Raw genomic sequence first — 20,720 nt, forward strand, 5'->3', positions numbered from 1 at the left:
TGTGCTCTTTGATACAATTCTTTAATTTGAAAGCCACATTTCCAACATCAGTAAAACAGCATTTTTCCATCCTAAAAATATATCTAAATTACGACATACAATGACAAATGCAGTAAAGTTAGTTCATGACCTCAAGGCTAGATTATTAGTTATTAGCTAGTTACTAATCCAACTACCAATTGTAACTCCAGCTGGTCCAAAACGTAGCAGCTAGAGTTCTTACTAGAACCAGGAAGCATGACCATATTAGCCCGGTTCTGTCAACACTGCACTGGCCCCTATGAAACATCTCATACATTTTAAAATCTTGCCAATTACTTACAAAGCACTAAATGGTTTAGCTCCCCATTACTTGAGCGAGCTCTTAACGCATTCGATTAAAAATAATAATGGTTATTGCGATGGCTGGGATATACGTAAACCTACCAACATCCGTTGCCATGATTTTTGGAATGACTTATCGCAAGAGGAAAAGATTTGTCGCATAACATCATTTAATGGAACCACCGTCATTTCCAACAGTTTTTTATCGACATTTAGAAAATATCGCAAAAAATTTTGCACAAATCTGTAATGGAAACGTGGCTACTGCTAAGCTGCTTTGAAACAATCTGTATTGTATACAGACAAAGTGCTTTATAAATAAGTAAAGGTGACTTGTAGACCACAACAAATGATCTTCTCTGCAGGTGCAGTATGCAGTATGCTAGTATTGCATTTTGAACAAAGCCTATGTGTGTGTGTGTTCACATTTCCTTTCACTTACAACTCTCAATCTCCAGTGTGCAGTTCTGTTCATCGAGGGGGTACCGTCTCAGATCCATCATACAGGCTGCTGTAGTGGTTATTCTGGAAAAAGGACAGCAAGAAAAACAGGGAAAGGAGGGTAAAAAAAAAGAGTAGAGAGAGAATGAGAGACACCGTTACCTTGGTAACCTTTAGGAAATCATAGCATAGCCTTGACTGTGCCATGTGAATATCATGAGTCATGAGAAATGTTTGCCATCTATTCTCTTATTCTAAGAGAAAAGGACAAAATGCAATCATTGGTAGGCAAATGGTGTTTTGTTTTGTTTTGACTTTCTTCACTTAGATATATCACAACCTAAGATATATTGCATGCTTTTAATACTCCTGTAATGTCCTGTAAAAATATGAAAAAGGAAAGTTATAAAAAAAAAAAGAAAAAGAAAGATGCATGCTGTATATGTTATGAAATAGAGCTAAATAACCTCTTGGTTCTTAAAAAAATATTAATGATTATGATTGTGTTGAAGAAGACGTGTTTAAAATGGTTCTGGTCCTGGATCCTGATTTGCTATTACAGTGTTTAAGCTTTGTTAAAATACACAAAAGTAGTAATAGCTACCAGTTACTGTGTTTGTATACATTGTGTAACACTTATAGAGGCCAACACCTATAGAGGCACTAGTTTACAAGGCATAGAGGGTATAGTCCATAGCAGAAAGATGCAATCTGCTCGTTTTAAACGTCAATGTATTGTTTTTGTGACAATATATATATATATATATATATATATATATATATATATATATATATATATATATATATATATATATATATATATATATATATATATATATATATATATATATATATATTAATCACAGTATTAAGTAGGCTATTCGACTCTTTTGCAATATACTGTACATGCTTTAAAGAATAGTCTGTACTGTGTTTTATCTTTCTAGTGAGAGAGCTTTATCTTTCCCCTAAACACTTTTGAATTTAGCTTGTTTACTGGAGGCACTTTTCAATATATTGCCACTCGTCATTTCTGCAAAATTACATTACATTGGATCTTGCAACTTTTGTGACACTTTCAAAAGTGAAATGTCTAGCAAGTGGAGCTAAAATTGTGCTCAGTTTCATGTGAAACAGATGAATGTCAGTCTAGCACTATAGCTCTTTTACCATGGCTTTCCTTTCACAGGAGTAGTACCCAAGCAACGGCACATTGCAGGTGCAATACTGTTCCCGATGAGCTATGGAGTTCATTTTAACTGGAAACTGTTGTGAATATTACGTATGGCTACTTTTTTTGTTCTTTTTTTTGTAGGGACTTTTTTTAGTTTTTTTTTGTAGGGGCACGCATTTTCAATGAGCCTAGGATGGTATTTTTGCTGTATTAAAGTCCAAACCAACTTTTAAGACTGTATAAGTTAGAAACGCTATCAGTTATGACTCATTTTTGCATGTCTCAGGTCAATGGAAAGTGCTCATTAGTGAAAGGAAAGAGGACCTGATACATTTAATTTTGAAAATCAAAAGAGGGCCCCACTATATATTAGGTGGCCTTAACTACTATGTACTTACATCAAAAAATAAGTACAATGTACTTACTGTGTTCAAATTGTATTGCAAAACACCTTTGCTGATATTGAGGTGGGATACGGGTAGGGTTAGGGACAGGTGTGGGGGTAGGGGTAAGTTTAAGGGTAGGGTTAGGTGTAAGGGAAGTGTCAATTGTGTAATTACAAATGTAACTACAGATATGAATTACAGATGTAATTACTTTTAGGTATTTTTAAATGTAAGTACAATGTAAAAACATGTATGTACACAATAAGTGCATTGTATCAAATTATTAATTAAAATGTTAGTACAGTAGTTAAGGCCACTTAATATAAAGTGGGTCCCAAAAGCGAAAGTGGAAAAAATTGGGCTAAACATAAAAAAAATACAAAGATCATGAAGACAACAGCTAGTGGAGACATGAAGTTTAAAATCAATGAAAAAAGAAATTAAATCAGTTCAAGATTTTATCTTCCTGAGATAAAAAATTGACTGAGATGGAAAAAACACCCCTGAAATTAAGCGCAATGGTTGGTATGAATAAGATCTGGAAGAGCAAAAACATCATTCAAACTACCAAATGCAGATTAATTAGAACCATATATTTTTCCTATAACACTGTATGGTTGCAAGAGTTTTACATTATGAAAGGTCAATAGAAGGAGAATAGATGCATTTGAAATGTGGTGCTGGCGGAAAATGTTACGAATACCAGGGACAGCTAGGAAAACAAATAAAGATGTACAGGATCGCATAAAACCAGGGATGTCACTAAAAGCTGAAATATGTAGACTACGACTCACTTATTTTGGCCATTATGCATACAAACTCGTTAGAGAAATCATTAATATTGGGGATGGTCAGTGGAACCAGAAGAAGGGCAAAGAACTCGCTGACTTGACACCATCAAAACAGACACCAATATATACATTCAGCTAGGAAGAAACAGTTGAAAGAAGCAGTTCTCGACAGGACAGTATAGATAATATTTGTTGATAGGTTCGCCGAGAGTCAGACATGACTGAATGGATAGATCACCAGCAGCAGTAAGTGCACCACAGCCATATCACCCGTAGCACAAGACTGGTTGCCCACAGCAGCTAAGCAGGGTTGAGCCTGGTCATTATCTGGATAGAAGACCTCCTGTTAAAACTGGTAGGCTGCTGCTGGAAGAGGTGTTAGTGAGGTCAGAAGGGGGTGCTCACCCTGTGGTCTGTGTTGGACCTAACAACACAATATAGTGATTGGGACACTATACTGAAAAAAGCACCGTTCATCAGATGAGACGTTAAACCGAGGTCTGGACTCTCTGTGGTCTTTAAAAATCCCATAGCACTTGTAATCCCGGTGTCCAGGCCAAAATTTCCTCCATTGGCCCTAATCAATTATGGCCTCCTAATAATACCTATTCTTTTGAATTGCTATATCACTCTCGGTGTGTGGTGAGTGCAGGTGGATGCAGCACACCGGTTGTGGTTGAGGAGAGACCCTCTGATATGATTGTAAAGCACTTTGGGTGTACATAGTACATAGTACATTGCTATATAAATGCCTGCCTGCCTCACTCACTCACCTACTCACTTACTCACCTACTCACTCACTCACTCACTCACTCACTCACTCACCTACTAACTCACTCACTTACTCACCTACTCACTCACTCACTTACTCACCTACTCACTCGCTCACCTACTAACTCACTCACTTACTCACCTACTCACTCACCTACTCACTCACTCACTTACTCACCTACTCACTCACCTACTCACTCACTCACTTACTCACCTACTCACTCACCTACTCACTCACTCACTTACTCACCTACTCACTCGCTCACCTACTAACTCACTCACTTACTCACCTACTCACTCACCTACTCACTCACTCACTTACTCACCTACTCACTCGCTCACCTACTAACTCACTCACTTACTCACCTACCTAACTCACTCACTTACTCACCTACTCACTCACTCACTCACTCACCTACTAACTCACTCACTTACTAACTCACTCACCTACTAACTCACTCACTCACTTACTCACCTACTCACTCACTTATTTACTCACCTACTCACTCACTCACTTACTCACCTACTCACTCACCTACTCACTCACTCACTCACTTACTCACCTACTCACTCACTCACTCACTCACTCGCCTACTCACTCACGTACTCACCTACTCACTCAGTCACTGACTCACTCACTTGACTCACTCACTCACCTACTCACTCACTCACTCACTCACCTACTCACTCACTCGCCTACTCACTCACCTACTCACTCAGTCACTGACTCACTCACTTGACTCACTCACTCACTCACTCACTCACTCACCTACTCACTCACTCACTCACTCACTCACCTACTCACTCACTCACTCACTCACTCACTTACTCACTCACTCACTTACTCACCTACTCAGTCACTGACTCACTCACTTGACTCACTCACTCACTCACTCACTCACTCACTCACTCACTCACCTACTCACTTGACTCACTCACTCACCTACTCACTCACTCACTCACTCACTCACTCGCCTACTCACTCACTCACTCACTCACTCACTCACTCACCTACTCACTCACTTACTGACCTACTCACTCAGTCACTGACTCACTCACTTGACTCACTCACTCACTTACTCACTTACTGACCTACTCACTCAGTCACTGACTCACTCACTTGACTCACTCACTCACTTACTCACATACTCACTCACTCACTTACCTACTCACTCACTCACTCACCTACTCACCTACTCACTCAGTCACTTACTCACCTACTCACTCACTCACTCACTCACTCACTCACTCACTCACTCACTCACTCACTCACTCACTCACTCACTTACTCACCTACTCACTTACTCACTCACCTACTCACTCACTCACTCACTCACCTACTCACCAACTCACTCAGTCACTTACTCACCTACTCACTCACTCACTCACTCACTCACTCACCTACTCACCTACTCACTCACTCACTCACTCACTCACTCACTCACTCACCTACTCACCTACTCACTCACTCACTCACTCACTCACTCACTCACTCACTCACTCACTCACTCACTCACTCACTCACTCACTCACTCACTCACTCACTCACCTACTCACCTACTCACTCAGTCACTTACTCACCTACTCACTCACTCACTCCCTCACCTACTCACTCACTCACTCACTCACTGACTCACTCACCTACTCACTCACTCACTCACTCACTCACTCACTCACTCACTCACTCACTCACTCACTCGCCTACTCACTCACTTATTGACCTACTCACTCAGTCACTGACTCACTCACTTGACTCACTCACTCACTTACTCACTTACTGACCTACTCACTCAGTCACTGACTCACTCACTCACTTGACTCACTCACTCACTTACTCACTTGACTCACTCACTCACTCATTCACTCACTCACACAACTTCTATCAAAGACCATAATTATCCTTGTGAACATAATTCTGTATCCCACCTATACGCAATTTTTGTGTGTTTATCAAGGACCTTCTGCCAGGGTATGCACAACATTCAATTTCCAACAATCCAATGCAGCACAGTAAAATGTCTTGCGTTAAAAACAAGTTGTGTGTGTTGCCGCACATTTGCGTAATTACATTTGCCATGTTAAATCATAGCGACTCTCTTTGAATTTGACACCTTGTGTAGATGAAATAGCGGCTGCAATGTGTGTGGGTGTAGGCCCAAAAGAAACAAGGAAGAATATTATTAAATTTCAAAGATTAAAAAAAAAACAGTTTATGTTTGTGCATGTACAGCAGTGAGAGTGTTAACATGTTGGTGCTAGACATTTTCTATTGAATCTGCTTTTGTGTTTAAAGTATAATGAATGATATAATGATGCAACAAAGAGCATTAGTGGATAGTTTTCACTCTATGAAATAGATTTGTGAGATGATGACTGATTGGCGGTGGCCTAAACCACTTATTGACAAGCAAAAAAAAAAAAAAAGAATTCCTTTCATTAATTTTCCATCTTGTCCTAAGTGGGGTTGCTGGGATGCTCAGAGTCTCGGGCTGTAGGAAGGAAAACAAGCTGGATGGATGGCCAGTCCATTGCAGACAAGGATTATTAGTGAGAAAAGAGCATTAAATAAATGCAAGTGATTTTATTAAACCAGATCAGCTGTTTCAGTCTCAAATGGAAAAATGTCTTTATCTGTCTATAGCAGCTGATTTTCACAGGATTTAGTTTATCAGTAATGTTAGATAATTTCTGCATATGGTAAATAAAAAAATATATTAGTAAAGATCTTATAAATGTTATACGATTCGACAGTTCTTACAACCATAATCCACACAATGTTGTGGAACTTTCAATGAAAATGTATTGGTTTAGTCAGTGAGAGTGATGAACATCTCCAAGGTGTCCAAGGTGGACATGTTGACATGTCTGGAGCAATAAGGTATCTTTCTATTTATATCTATGCAGTGTTGGGGAGTAACATGTAGTTATATGCATAATTTAATTACAAAATAAATGTAACTGTAATCAAGAAAAAAATTACAGTCACTTATGAAAATGTTAATGATTACAAAATGATTACATCTGAACATTTTCTGTAAAAAGCTATGATATGTTGAATAATATTAATTTCTTGCTTTGCCTGTTTTTGATGAGTACCATGCCTCCTGCCATTTAAAGGCTGTTTAGTAAAGCAATGCTATTCTGATGCTTTTGATTGGTTCTCATTTGAATTTGCAGAGCACCACATCTGCCAATTACATTAATCCACATCGCCGCTGAAAGCTTTAGGCTACAACCTGTAAGAGACTTGCCACCATGGCGAGTGATAAAAAGGCATTTCAGTGCTGGAAATTAGAAAATTTATCAAAAAGTAATCTAATATCTCATTAGTAATCATAAAGTTACATTACTTTAATAAAGCAATTGCAAATAGTTACATTATATTTAAAATAGGGGAACTTGTAATCTGAAACCTATTACATTTCCAAAGTAACCTTCCCAAAACTGTATCTATGGTTGTATGACCGTCTTATGACAGCTTGATCTCATGACTATCCAATGTATTTTATGTAAAGTGTGGTTGTACCACATGTACATTTACTTGCAGTAGAAATTAAAATTTACTTTCATTGTTTGATGTAAAATACTGACATATTAACAGGATGTTAAATGTAAATTGTTTACATATGAACAACTTTATAAATCATATATTTACAAATCCTCATTTATGATTACTGAAATTATGGAATTAATCTATTGATACTGTTGTATTTATGATCATTGAGTTTTTGCTTTCATTTGCATTTAACACAGTTCACTCTTTTAATTTAATTTGAAATAGTTCTGTCCAAAGTGACTTCTGTTGTTAAAAAAGAATACACTTTAAAACCTTAAAAGAAATACAATTTCTGTAATCATGTAACCACTACTTATCATGTAATATTAATTTTGTTTGCCGTAGGACAAAATACATTTTCTCAGTATGTTGTGAACGCTCATTGTCTTTCATGTGCCTCATCACCGATTGTGACATGTTTCGATGTGGTGTATGCATATGTTTATGCACGTGTGAGTGGATTGGGATACGTTTTTTATTCTGATTCTGAATTCTGAAAAATATATATGTAGCGGTATATTGACACTAAAACTGTCACATTTTATACATTTATAATTATGCATTCTTTTTATACACTAAAAGTGGTTATGTTTAGGTTTTGGGGTAGCCTATGGCTAAGGAATTTAAAATATAGCTATACAATGTTAAAATGTAAATACATTCATGATATAAAAGATCTGTAAACATTGTATAGACATGTAAATAACGTTTTAGATGTTCAGTATGTCCATATTGTACATTTTACTATCTATCCAAATGTACAAAAAAGTATGTTTTTGTACCTGTAAATGTTATGTACTAATAAATAAGGTAGATATCATACGTACAACATTTATTATACTTTTATGGTGCCAATGAGTCCATTTGGAAACCTGAACGCTCTAGTCCCCTTTTATGAACACTCCAGGCCTTTATGGGAATCGTCTAAGGTTACGAATGTAACCTCTGTTCCCTGAGAACAGGGAACGAGCGCTGCGTCTAGCTGACGCTATGGGGAACGCCCTCGGCGTGACTGGTGTCTGAAGCTACTATCGAATCACGGCAAAGTCTTTGACCGACGTCAGCCCATGACGTCATCAACGTGCGACCCGGAAGTATAAAAGGGCGCCGTGCCAACACATACACATCTTCTCGTCTGAAGGGACTGTATGGCAGATAGGCCCTGAAGCATGGCAACGCGACGCAGCGCTCGTTCCCTGTTCTCAGGGAACAGAGGTTACATACGTAACCTTAGACGTTCCCTTTTGAAAGGGAACTCTCGCTGCGTCTAGCTGACGCTATGGGGAACGATATACCAACGCCGCTATGCTGAGGGGAGTGTCTGCCCATTGGCAGTGACAACTGTCAACACAAGTAATTCATAGGAAAACCTGAGCGATTCCCCCTCAGGTCCCTGGGCTGACAGTGACAGCACTCCCTACGGTCATAGCCCAAGCTACACAACTAAACGGAACCCTAACGCACTGCGTGGGGTTCCATCCAGACAGCTCGAAGGCCCAGGACCACTACTTCCACCGAAGGGGTCCCTTTAAGGGAATGTGGCTAGGGGATCCGAAGGAACCCCAGCCAGTCACTACCCAGGAAAAAAGTTCTCCCGAGTGCCACCAGGGAGGCTTGACCTGGTGCCCGAAGTGTTATGGACACTTCGGTTTAGCCAACCATGTCTGTTCAAAACAGAGCCTCTGGATGGTGCCCAAGGGGCGTCCAAGCTAAGGGACTGAAACACTGGCAGTCCTACTTAGCCCGGAACTCAGAGACGGGTTATCCAAGAGAGCAATACTCAGCGTAGTGCTTTTCAACCCTTGCTATCGAGGGGAGTCTGCGTGCTCAAATCAAGGATCTACCAGGTGCTTGTGTTTCAAAGCAGTAGGGAGGCCGAAAGGGCCTTAATGACTGATCTAACAGGGAGGCCTCATGAGAGGCCTACGACCGTCTGACCAGGCTCAGGCGGCTGAGCACTCATAGACGACCCTCATTGAGGGGAGCAGCTGAGCCTGCCTGGCGAGTAACCTCCAGCTGTAGGCCCAACTACCACAAGTTCTCACAGAGAACTGGTAATAAAGTGCCTAGCTCAGGAACTTCACCTTCAAGGAGGCCCTGTGGGCCTACTACTTTATAGCGGGTATTCCAGGGAGGCCTGTAGAGGCCTACTACCTAACCGCAAGCCATGCTGGAAACCCAAGCATCCTGGCTCGGGACTCCGTCCTCAGGGAGGCCTAGTGAGGCCTACTACCTGACAGCAATACCGCCAATTTTAGTGAAGCATGGTCAGCTGAGGTTACCCTTGTTTTCTCAAGGAGGCCTAATGGAGGCCTACTACTTGACAGTCAAGCTACGCAGGCTAGTCGGGCATCCTGTTTAAGGAACCCGTCCTCAAGGGAGGCCTATTAGGGCCTACTACCTGATAACCAGCCTTTAGGGAGGCCTGGAGAGGCCTACTACCTGTTTGCAATACGTGCTAACTGTTTCAAATGACTGGGTCCCAGGAACACCTTAGGGAGGCCTGATGGGGCCTACTACCTTGTTCGAGTGACCACAATCTGGGAGCTCACCCTCCGGGAGGCCTATTGAGGCCTACTACCCGACAGTCAAGCTACGCAGGCTTTCCGAGCATCCTGATTAAGGAACTCGCCCTCAAGGGAGGCCTATTAAGGCCTACTACCTGATAACCAGCTTTTAGGGAGGCCTGGAGAGGCCTGCTACCTGTTTGCAATGCGTGCTAACTGTATCAGATGACTGGATCCCAGGAACACCTTAGGGAGGCCTGATGGGGCCTACTACCTTGTTCAAGTGACCACAATCTGGGAGCTCACCCTCCGGGAGGCCTATTGAGGCCTACTACCCGACAGTCAAGCTACGCAGGCTTTTCGAGCATCCTGATTAAGGAATTCGCCCTCAAGGGAGGCCTATTAAGGCCTACTACCTGATAAGCAGCCTTTAGGGAGGCCTGGAGAGGCCTGCTACCTGTTTGCAATGCGTGCTAACTGTTTCAGATGACTGGATCCCAGGAACACCTTAGGGAGGCCTGATGGGGCCTACTACCTTGTTCGAGTCAGGGAGGCCTAGCAAGGCCTTACAACTAACAGCGGGCCTTCGGGGAGGCCTGATGAGGCCTACAACCTGATAGCCTCCAGGCTAGCTGTCCTGATGCACACATCGGTACATACCTCCAGTGAGGCCTGGTTTGAGGCCTTCCAACTGATAATGCGCCTTGTTCAAGAGGCCTACTGAGGCCTACAATTGACAGCCGACCTTCAGGAGAGCGTAATTACCCCTTTTTAACCTGATAGCCAGCTAGGCTAGTAGTACCTTGATGCTTAAGCATTGTCACCTGCCTTACTAGAGGCCTGATAAGGCCTACCACTGTCACCGTTTAATCTTGAAAACGGTGCAATCCTTCCTGCTAACTGGGACAGACATATTTGCAAAATGTGGGTTGTAGTAACATTAGACCCTCTGGCTCGTTTTCATGGCGGCCTGCTGAGGCCTAACACATGATAGCTACCCATTACTATGGGGACCCGTTCCAGGGAGGCTTGTAAAAGCCTACAAGCTGTACAAGTTTCGCAAAAACGAGAAATAACTGCCAGACAAACAAACTGACTGCTATTTAAACCAACGACTCTCAATGAGAGGAGGCCTCCGATCTAAGTGGTGTACAACCAAAGGTGACGGTGCCTCAGCAACGCGCCTCCTTCATCCACATACAGACTGACGCCGTAGCGCTCAGCTGTAACAGAGACAAACTAATCCAACCTGCAGTGGCTTAGGGAACCGAAGACAATAGTAACCCTAAGCGGTAGACAAACACTACATTCTATCAGAAAAGTGTGCTACCGCCTAGTAATCCGCAAACATTTCAAAGAAAAGAGCGGCGGCCTAAACACTACTCTCAATATGAGAGGAGGCCCATCTTCTGGTAACCATAAGCGGTGGCCTATCTGGCGCCATCTTGACCAACCAGGGAAAGCCAACACACGCTCACATACACAGCCCAGAGAATGGTGCTGTGTTAAAGCCTAACTAAGCAGGGGAAAGACAGTTCTCTCTGATGAATACCCAACTCTATACAGGAACCTGGGGTCTGTAAGAAATACATATTTTTAGTATAACACACAAAAATGACCACTCTCACCTGCGGCATGCTGAGCGAAGACTCATTGTGCGGTTCTCACCACCATGTTCTACCGCCCTTGAATGCCTGAAAGGGGCGTTCTCACTGAGCAAGTCCGGGCGGGCCATCAGAACATAGTTCTACTCACCATAGGCCCGCCTCAGGCCTGATGTAAGAAGCGCCTGGGTAAAAGTCATAAAAAGACATTAAAAAGGAAAAAGGAGAGGGCTATGATGTAATCGCCCTCAAGGGAAGTGATCCATCACCAACGCCTTCGTTGAGAACGTTTGTCCTGGATCACCTCCCTTAGATCCTTTTTCCCGCGGGAATCCCGTCTCCTCTGTACCCTGCTCCTCCAAGGAGGGGGGGGGGGGGCACGAGAGGAGACGCTAGCACTCTGGTCCTGCCTACGGTCCTCAGACCGTGAAGGACCAGGTCCCGCCTGCCTGGGTGGGGGCGCGGATCTCAGCGGTATGCATGTTTTATTCTTAAATGCCGCTGAGCACGCCTACGCCTCCCTGAACTTTCCAACCACCGCCTCCACGGAGGTGCCGAAAAGTTCAGTAGGCGAAACCGGCGAATCGAAGAGAAAACCCTTTTCTCTCTCCCCGATATCAGCCAGGCCCAACCACAGATGCCTCTCCGTAACCACTATAGCCGCCATAGAGCGGCCGATAGCAGCAGCAGTCTGCTTGGTGGCCCGGAGAGACAGATCTGTGGTGCGGCGCAGCTCAGCAACCGCCTCAGGGGACAGCCCGGCCCCCTGGTCGAGATCCTCCAGCAGGTCCGCCTGGTACGCCTGAAACACCGCCATGGTGTGAAAAGCAGCACCAGCCTGACCTGCTGCCGTGTATGCCCCTGCCATTAAAGCACAACTTGATTTAGAAAGGCAGAGTTTGAGCTCTTCAGTGTTGACTGGCGAGGATTCGCAAACTTTCCTCGCCAGTCGGTAGCCTCAACACATATCCATATTCCCCTATCCCCTCGACATCAGCGAAGTTAAAACGCTGATGTTGATGAACATTGGGTAGAATATGGATTCTTCCATGCCCTCTCGATCTCTGTAAGAAGATCAAGAAGAAATGGAAGGCTCATCTGAGCTGATGGTTTATGGCCAAGGAGAAATCGATCGTGCAATTTATCGCGAGCGATCTCTCCTCTAACGCGCCAACATGGCAGCAGAAGCCTGCCCGCAGCACGTTCCATAACATTCATCAGCTCAGCATACACGGTCAAGGTGGCTGAGAGGATTCATACCACTCTCACCAGCCATCCCTAAGAGCACTTGCTGTTTAGTCTCGTTAGCCGCCAGATCGTCGCGACGATCGGCGACCTGCATCTGAGAACCCATGATGTATGCCAACGCTCAGCCTCAGCTTGAGCGGGACAGCATCATCCAGTCCCAGATGCCAAACTTTCTTCCCTCAGGAAAAAAGCCAGACTAGAGTGGAGCGATCTCAGATTGAAAACCGCTCACACTCACACACAAACAACTTCAAATGAACTTGACTGTGCATGCTCTTGATCCCAGGCAGTAAATACACACTCGTGTGTATTAATAATTGAATTTGTTTTACCTTAACTCGTATAGCAGTTCAAACAGACAGTCCCTGAAGACGAGAAAGATGTGTATGTGTTGGCACAGCGCCCTTTTATACTTACGGGTCGCACGTTGATGACGTCATGGGCTGACGTCGGTCAAAGACTTTGCCGTGATTCGATAGTAGCTTCAGACACCAGTCGAGGGCGTTCCCCATAGCGTCAGCTAGATGCAGCGAGAGTTCCCTTTCGAAAGGGAACCAACTGTGATTGGATGTGGGGAAAATTTGGGCTAGTTTTAATTTTGGTTTTGAGTCATTTTTGGGCTTAATTTTTTTTTTTTCTGGGACCAGGCAACCCTGCTCTGGAGTGCCAGCTATTATAAATTATCCAAAATAATCCTGTAGAGGTAATTTTGGTCATCTTCTTTAAAAAAAATTGTCAGGTTCATAATATAATATTAATAATAATATTTATTCTTAAATTAGTTGAGGAACAGAGAGAAAATGTGAGCTTTAGGACATGTCTCTGCTCAACTGCACTTAAGGGGCTCGTGTCATATTTGATTCACGAGAAGAACTGAAAAAGCATGACAAGGGATGGGGAAAGTCAAGTTCTTGTCTGCTGAGAACATTTATTTCACTCTTTTCCACTCATCATCAAATTTATTCCTCTGGTTTCTGAATGCAAAACATTCAGTCGCCATATGGCAAATATAAACCTGCCACAATTATTATATTATGCACTCTCAGAAAAAAATGTACAGTGGCGGTACAATTTTGTTCCTTGGTGAACAAAACGTATACCTGCACCTTTAAAGATACACAATTGGTCCTTAGGGTACAATTATACCATTGTTTTCCTCTATTTAGAGCAGGGGTAGGCAGGTTCGGTCCTAGTGAGTCGCTGCCCTGCAGAGTTTGGCTACAATCCTGAAAGACATCTATAGAAGTGTAACCCCTCCAGTTCAAACCGCATCTCCAAGCGGGACTCGAACCCCGGTCTGCCGGCATGAGAATTGGACGCAACAAGGAGGCTAAAGGCTGCAACCCCAAGTATCAGTAGCTAGATCATCTCTTGAGATCAGAGGAGTGAGGTTTACTCGCACAGCGACTACTAGCTGGCCTCCGTTACAGAAGCTCTTATTGAGATTTAACAGAGGTTTAGATGTTGGTTCTATTGAAAAGGTTTGGTCACCATTATGGTGATCCTTTTTTCCTTTAGTTGGGCAGTTTGACTCTTGGCTTTTTATGTGAGTTGGCATTCTAGGGGGAAAAAGTTTAGACGCACACAGATATCAAGAATCAGCATACGAATCTCAACAATGGTAACATACTTAATGCTGCAATGCATGCTGGGAGCCATGAGTTTTATACTGTGGTGGCTTAGTAGGGTTGAAACTAAACTCTGCAGGACATCAGCTCTCTAGGACCGAACTTGCCTACCCCTGACTTAGAGGTACAAAAATGTATCCTTAAGGCAGGGGTGGGCAATTCTAGTCCTCGAGGGCCACAGTCCTGCAGAGTTTAGCTCCAACCCTAATCAAACACACCTGAACCATCTAATCAATGTCTTCAGGATTACTAGAAGGCTACAGACAGGTGAATTTTATCAGGGTTGGAGCTAAATTCTGCAGGACAGTGGCCCTTGAGGACTGGAATTGCCTACCCCTGCCTTAAGGGTACCACCCCAGTGACGGCCACTTGTACCTTAAAACTTAAAATTTTGTGCTCTTTTTTTTGTGTGTGCTCTATGTAAACCCTGAGCAACTTATGACACCCTCTTTTTCAACTTTATAAAAGGATGAATAAAGGATGTTCAGAGTTCAAAACAAGTTCAATGTTAAAAACATGGTTGATTTCCTTACAAAATTATTTAGACTCGTCCCTCAGTTTGAAAACACAAACAAATGTTGCATTTACAGTAATGCACAAGGTAAGTCTATATCCTGGTTAGGTCCACTTTTAAAATGTAATATCCGAAATTAACTAAATAAAAATAATAATAAAATCAATATATTACAACTTCACAGAAATCTTCTGTTTCCTAATCCTGCTAGTCTGTGTACACACAAAGCACTAAGGGCCCTATCTTGCACCCAGCGCAATTGACTTTGTACACCGACGCATGTGTCATTCCTATTTTGCACCCGCGCAAAGCGCGCTTTTCCCTCCACAGAAGCACGTCGCAAAACTAGTGAATGAACTTGCCCTCCCTGGGCGATTCAGCGCAAAAAAGGAGGCGTGTTCCGGCACAAACAATCCCTGGTGCTATTTTGCTGTTCCATTAAACAATTGCGCCACTGACCAGAAAAAACCTAGTCTAAAGTCAGTGGCGCGTTGCGCGTTGTTCATTATGCTATTTTAAGGGCGCATGCTTGACCATAATGTATAGGGTGCACAACGCGCATACACTTTGCTCATGTAATCTACACAGATGCAACAGTTATTTTTGCAAATCATAAATTGTTACACTAAAAAAATATTAACACATGAGATGACGGAAATCATTGTGGTGTGCCACGAAGATGTGAAAAAATAGGCATAAATCTAGCTTACAAATGATTCAGGCTAATTGTAATAATTAAGGATAAGACCTGTTTGCCCAATAGTGGCAAGACATATATGTATATAAGGACATCTGACAATTGGTTTGTCCGTCAAGAACCAGGAAAAAAAATCGTCTGAAAAACTGAAAAAACTGAAAGACTGAAAAAAAAAAGACTGTGAAATCACCTTTACCATAATGTACAACATTACAACTTCACTTCTCTGTCTTTCACTGCTCTTACAAGAACATCAGTCTCCTCGGCTGTGAACCGCTCCTGGCGTGCGCCTGGTAAATACGCCATAATAATAGCAATCCATAATGGAACTTGCGCACCTGCTTTTAAAGGGAATGTTGGATGACGCTCGGATTGGTTTATTCACGTTACGCCCAAACCACACCTATGAATAATGAAGCTACTTCAGACCAACCCATTTTAGATTTGCGCCGGGCGCAAGAGCCATTTATCCCGCCGGGAAAATAGCAACAGCGCCGAGACCCGCCCACAAAGTTACTTGCGCTTCGCGCTTTGACACTTGCGTTTCAGATCGTTAAAATAGGGCCCAATATCACTGAGTACACAAAGTTCAGAGCACACCATCAATAAAATGCAAGAACTGGCTATATTTGAACAGCTATGCTGAACATTTTGACAATGTTTCAAAACATTTCTCAACACTTTGCACAGTTGTTTCTGGGTACCTTGCCACAAAATGTAAGTTAGTTAGCAGCCGCTGATCAGAAATGCATCTTCCAGCACCCTCAGAATTTACTATGAAGTAATATTTCACACAAAAATGGAAATTATTTACTCACAGTTCCAAAATATATGATATTCTTTCTTCCATCGCCCACAAAAGAAGAATCTTTATTCAGCCCTTTCCCATGAAACAACCACGAGTGTCAAGGTAAAAAAAAAAAAAAAACCTTGTTTGTACCAGGTTTGTCTAGTTTAGATCTTGACAATTGCGCTCACTAAACAGTTGTTGCGATTTGCATTTCTTTACAAAAATAGTCAGCAATTTTTTTTATCCCTCTGGTGCTCTTCGTTTAGGGGTTGCATTGGTTGTCTTCCCGGTCATAAGTGACTGGACACCTAAATATTTAACTTCCTCCACCCCAATAAAACCAATGCAATTTATTTTTCTTCAATAATATTTTTTCTTTTAATTTTGTATTTTGAGATTATTTGATGGTATTTATTAATATATAAACAATAATTATGGTCTATTTTTTGCCATTGAAAATTATAAAAAACATTATTTTTGTAATTTTTTATTTTTTCAAAATATATTTTTTTGAAGGCAGATTAGCGCCCTCTTTTGGAATTATTTAAGAAATCATGCAACCATGGGTATAATCACTAGAGGTCTCTATGGAGAGGCTTGAGAATTCCCTAGTTCTCTTTTGAACACATTTAATGATTAACGATTTATTTTTTTATTTTTTTATTTTTTTGATGGATTTGAATATATATGTAAAAAATCTCAAAGACTATTTATTATAAAGTTTTAGATTTTTTTGTTTGTGTTAGAGGGTCTTGGTTACGACTGTAACCTTAGTCCCCTGAATAGGGAACGAGACGCTGCGTCACCGCTATGGGAACGCCTCTGCGTGATTGCGTCGTGAAGCACGTATGTAATCAGTCCAATAGAGAGACGGAACGTCATGGGCGGGTGACGTCATAGACCCAGAACTATAAAGCATACCGGCAAACACATGCCTTCGGCTTCTGAAATAGGATGAAACAAGGCGCTTGCGGGCATGCAGGGAGTATGGCAGGGTGACGCAGCATCTCGTTCTCTATTCAGGGAACTAAGGTTACAGTCGTAACCGAGACGTTCCCTTTCAAGGGACCTCGAGCTGCGTCACCGCTATGGGAATGAGACTATACCCACGCCCCCATAGGAGCCGGATGCTCGCATGTGACATTATCAGGGCGAGCACCCGAGCCCCAGGAGAAGCACAGATGTCGAGCTCGAAGAACCTGACGAAAGTGAGCAGAGAGGAACATCCTGCCGCATCACAAACATCCTGCAGGGAACCCCCACCAAAAATGCCCAAGAGGCAGCCTTACTCCTGGTGGAGTGGGCCCGGACAGCCAAAAGAGAAGGCTGCCCGGCTGCCACATAAGCAAGTGAGATAGCCTCGACAACCCACTTGCTCATCCTCTGCTTCGAGACTGGACCCCCCACTCGAGGGAGGCCTGTAACAGACAAAGGCTGTTCTGAAATTTTCCACAGGGCAGATCTGCGGAATTAAGCACCTAGTGCATGAACAGGGCAAAGCAGATAGTCTTTCCTGGTCTGACATCAGAAACGGAGGACAGGAGGCCTGCAGTGACAAGGGTCTCACAGGATTAGTGGGAACCTAGGAACATGAACCAGCCTAGAATATAGGAAGGCCTTAGCCAACCGGGAGCAAATTCCAAGCACGAGGGTGCAACAGAGAGCAACTTCTCAGAAACATCCTCAAGCGGCTCAAAGGGAGCCTCGGAAAGACCTTGAAGGACCACAGAAAGGTCCCAGGCCAGCACCCTGGTGCGTACTGTAGCTCTCAACCTCAAAGTGCCACGGAGGAAACGAGTAACCAGAGGGTTGTCGCCCCAAAGAAACCCACTCAAGGAGTGTGGTAAGGTGCTAAGGCCGCCACGTACACCTTTAATGTGGAGGGAGCTAACCCAGCAGAGAACCTCTCTTGCAGGAACTCCAGCACCGCGCTCGCAGGGCAGTAAACTGGATCCCACAAGCAATCTCTACACCATAAGGTGAACAGTCTCCACTTCAGTGCGTACGGTTTCCTCGTGGAGGGAGCTCTAGAGTGCAGAATGGTCTCAACAACCTCGGTTGAGAGACCAGAACTTATGAGCTGGGCCCCCTCAGAGGCCAAGCCCACAGTTTCCACAACTCTGGGCAAGGGTGTACGAAGACACCGCCCGCCTGAGAGAGAAGGTCCCTTCTGAGCGGAATCTCCAGGGGAGAGCCGTCGAGGAGAGACATGATGTCCGAGAACCATACTCGGCCCGGCCAGAACGGGGCTACTAGCAGTAGACGGGCCCTGTCCCGGCGCACTCTCTCTAGAACTCCCGGAAGCAGAGAAATCGGGGACATGCGTACAGGGGCAGCCTCGGCCACTCCTGTACCATAGCATCCAGTCCGAAAGGAGCTGGAGGTGCTAGGGAGAACCCCAGACGACAATGAGAATTCGAACAATGAGAGTGGCGAACAGGTCCAATTGAGCCCTGCCAAATCTCTCCCAAAGGAGCTTCAACAACTTGGTTTGTAGTCTCCACTCCCCGGGCCTCGGCCCCTGCCTCGACAGGATGTCTGCTTCCACATTCAACCGCCCAGGAATGTACATAGCCCTCACTGAGAGCATTTTACCCTGGGACCAGAGGAGAATAAGGCGCGCCAACTTGTATAACTGACGAGACCTCAGACCCCCCTGATGGTTGATGTAAGAGACCACCGATGTGCTGTCTGTCCGAACGAGCACATGATGGCCCCTGAGATATGGCAGGAAGTGCTTCAGAGCCTGAAACACTGCCAGCATTTCTAGACAATTTATGTGCCACGAATGATGGTGTTCCTGCCATAAGCCCTAGGCCGAGCAACCACTCATGGTCGCCCCCCAACCTGTAAGGGAGGCATCCGTGGTCAGAGATACTCGCTGACACGGTGCTCCCAGTAATGGGCCTTGGGCCAGGAACCAACGATCCTTCCACATGATCAAGGTGCGGAGACCCCGCCGCATAGCCTTGATCACACGAAAAGGACTTCCCCTCTGGGAAACCCCAGTCCTGCCTGACATAAGCCCTGCGCTGAGCGACCACTCATGGTCGCCCGTCAACCCGTAAGGGAGGCATCCGTGATCAGAGATGCTCGCTGACACGGTGTCCCCAGTAACGGCCCCTGGGCCAGAAACCAAGGATCCTTCCACATGACCAAGGTGCGGAGACCCCGCCGCATAGCCTTGATCATGCAAAAAGGTTTCCCCTCGGGAAAAAACCCTTGGTCTTGAGCCACCACTGTAACAGTCTCATGTACAACAGGCCAAAGCACTGGACGCTGCTGCCATCAGACCTAACAGTCTCTGAACTGTTGACAGTGAGCGGCTGGTCCAGCTTCACCCCTTTAAATACGTTATTCTCTGGACTGGAGAAAGAACGCTCTTCTTGGATGAGAGCCTCAGCCCTAACCTCCAAAATGCATGAGAACGACATCTCAATGTCGAACCTGACAGTGGCAGTCGCCGAAAATTGAGAATGCGGATCCCCTGCATACAAGTCAAGTCAAGTCAACTTTATTTATATAGCGTTTTTAACAATGTAGATTGTTTCAAAGCAGCTTTACAGTGTTAAACAGGAAAATAATGCAGCATAATTTTATTCAGCTGTATAGCCATTCTGGAAAAAAAAACGCTGATGTCATCAGTTCATTTCAATTATCATACAGTGACAATGTGGGCTTTAGATCAATAATTAGATCAGTAATTTAGTTTAAATGGTTAATTTAGTTTATTAATTAGATTTATTTCGATGTTTAGTTGAAAAATGTAGTGTCCCCAACTGAGCACGCCAAGCCAGAGGCAACAGTCTACACAAGGAGACTAACTTATACATGTATGAGTCCAATGTATGAGTCCACGCACTTCAAGTGCAAGACCGAAGGGAAGCACCCGAAATTGGTGCGCTTCTCCCCTGAAAGCGAACCTCGGGTACTTCCTATGCTGGTGAAGGATAGAAACATGACGTAAGCAGATCTATCGTGACAAACCAGTCCTCGGAGTTGATTGAGACACGATGTATGAGTGTAAGCATCCTAATATATAGAACACACAGATCTAGATTAGGGCGCAGCCCTCCATCCTTTTTTGGCACGAGACATAACCAGAGTCAACAAATTTATAATCTGTAGGACCCACTAAGATATATCTGGCAGACTCTCCCACTCTGACAGAAATCTAGTAAGCGCACCAGCCTCTCGAGACTGGCCACTGATGTACTCTGCACCGCGAGTGCAGCGCCCTGAAACAGCTGACCGGCAGGGAACAACTGACTCGACAGCGCCACCTCCCT

The 20,720-nt window shown here is 43.8% G+C and overlaps 1 protein-coding gene across 1 annotated transcript in view; it reads right to left on the reverse strand.

Moving 5' to 3' along the window:
- Positions 1–20,720, reverse strand: part of gabrb4 (gamma-aminobutyric acid type A receptor subunit beta4) — a 51,423-nt gene that overhangs the window by 17,883 nt on the left and 12,820 nt on the right. Inside the window, exon 2 of the mRNA XM_079834051.1 lies at positions 767–849. Coding sequence (XP_079690177.1) covers positions 767–849 — 83 coding nt within the window. The remainder of the gene's footprint in view (positions 1–766; positions 850–20,720) is intronic.

This window comes from Gobio gobio (genome assembly GCF_949357685.1).
Source record: "Gobio gobio genome assembly, chromosome: 14".
Lineage (NCBI taxonomy): Eukaryota > Metazoa > Chordata > Actinopteri > Cypriniformes > Gobionidae > Gobio > Gobio gobio.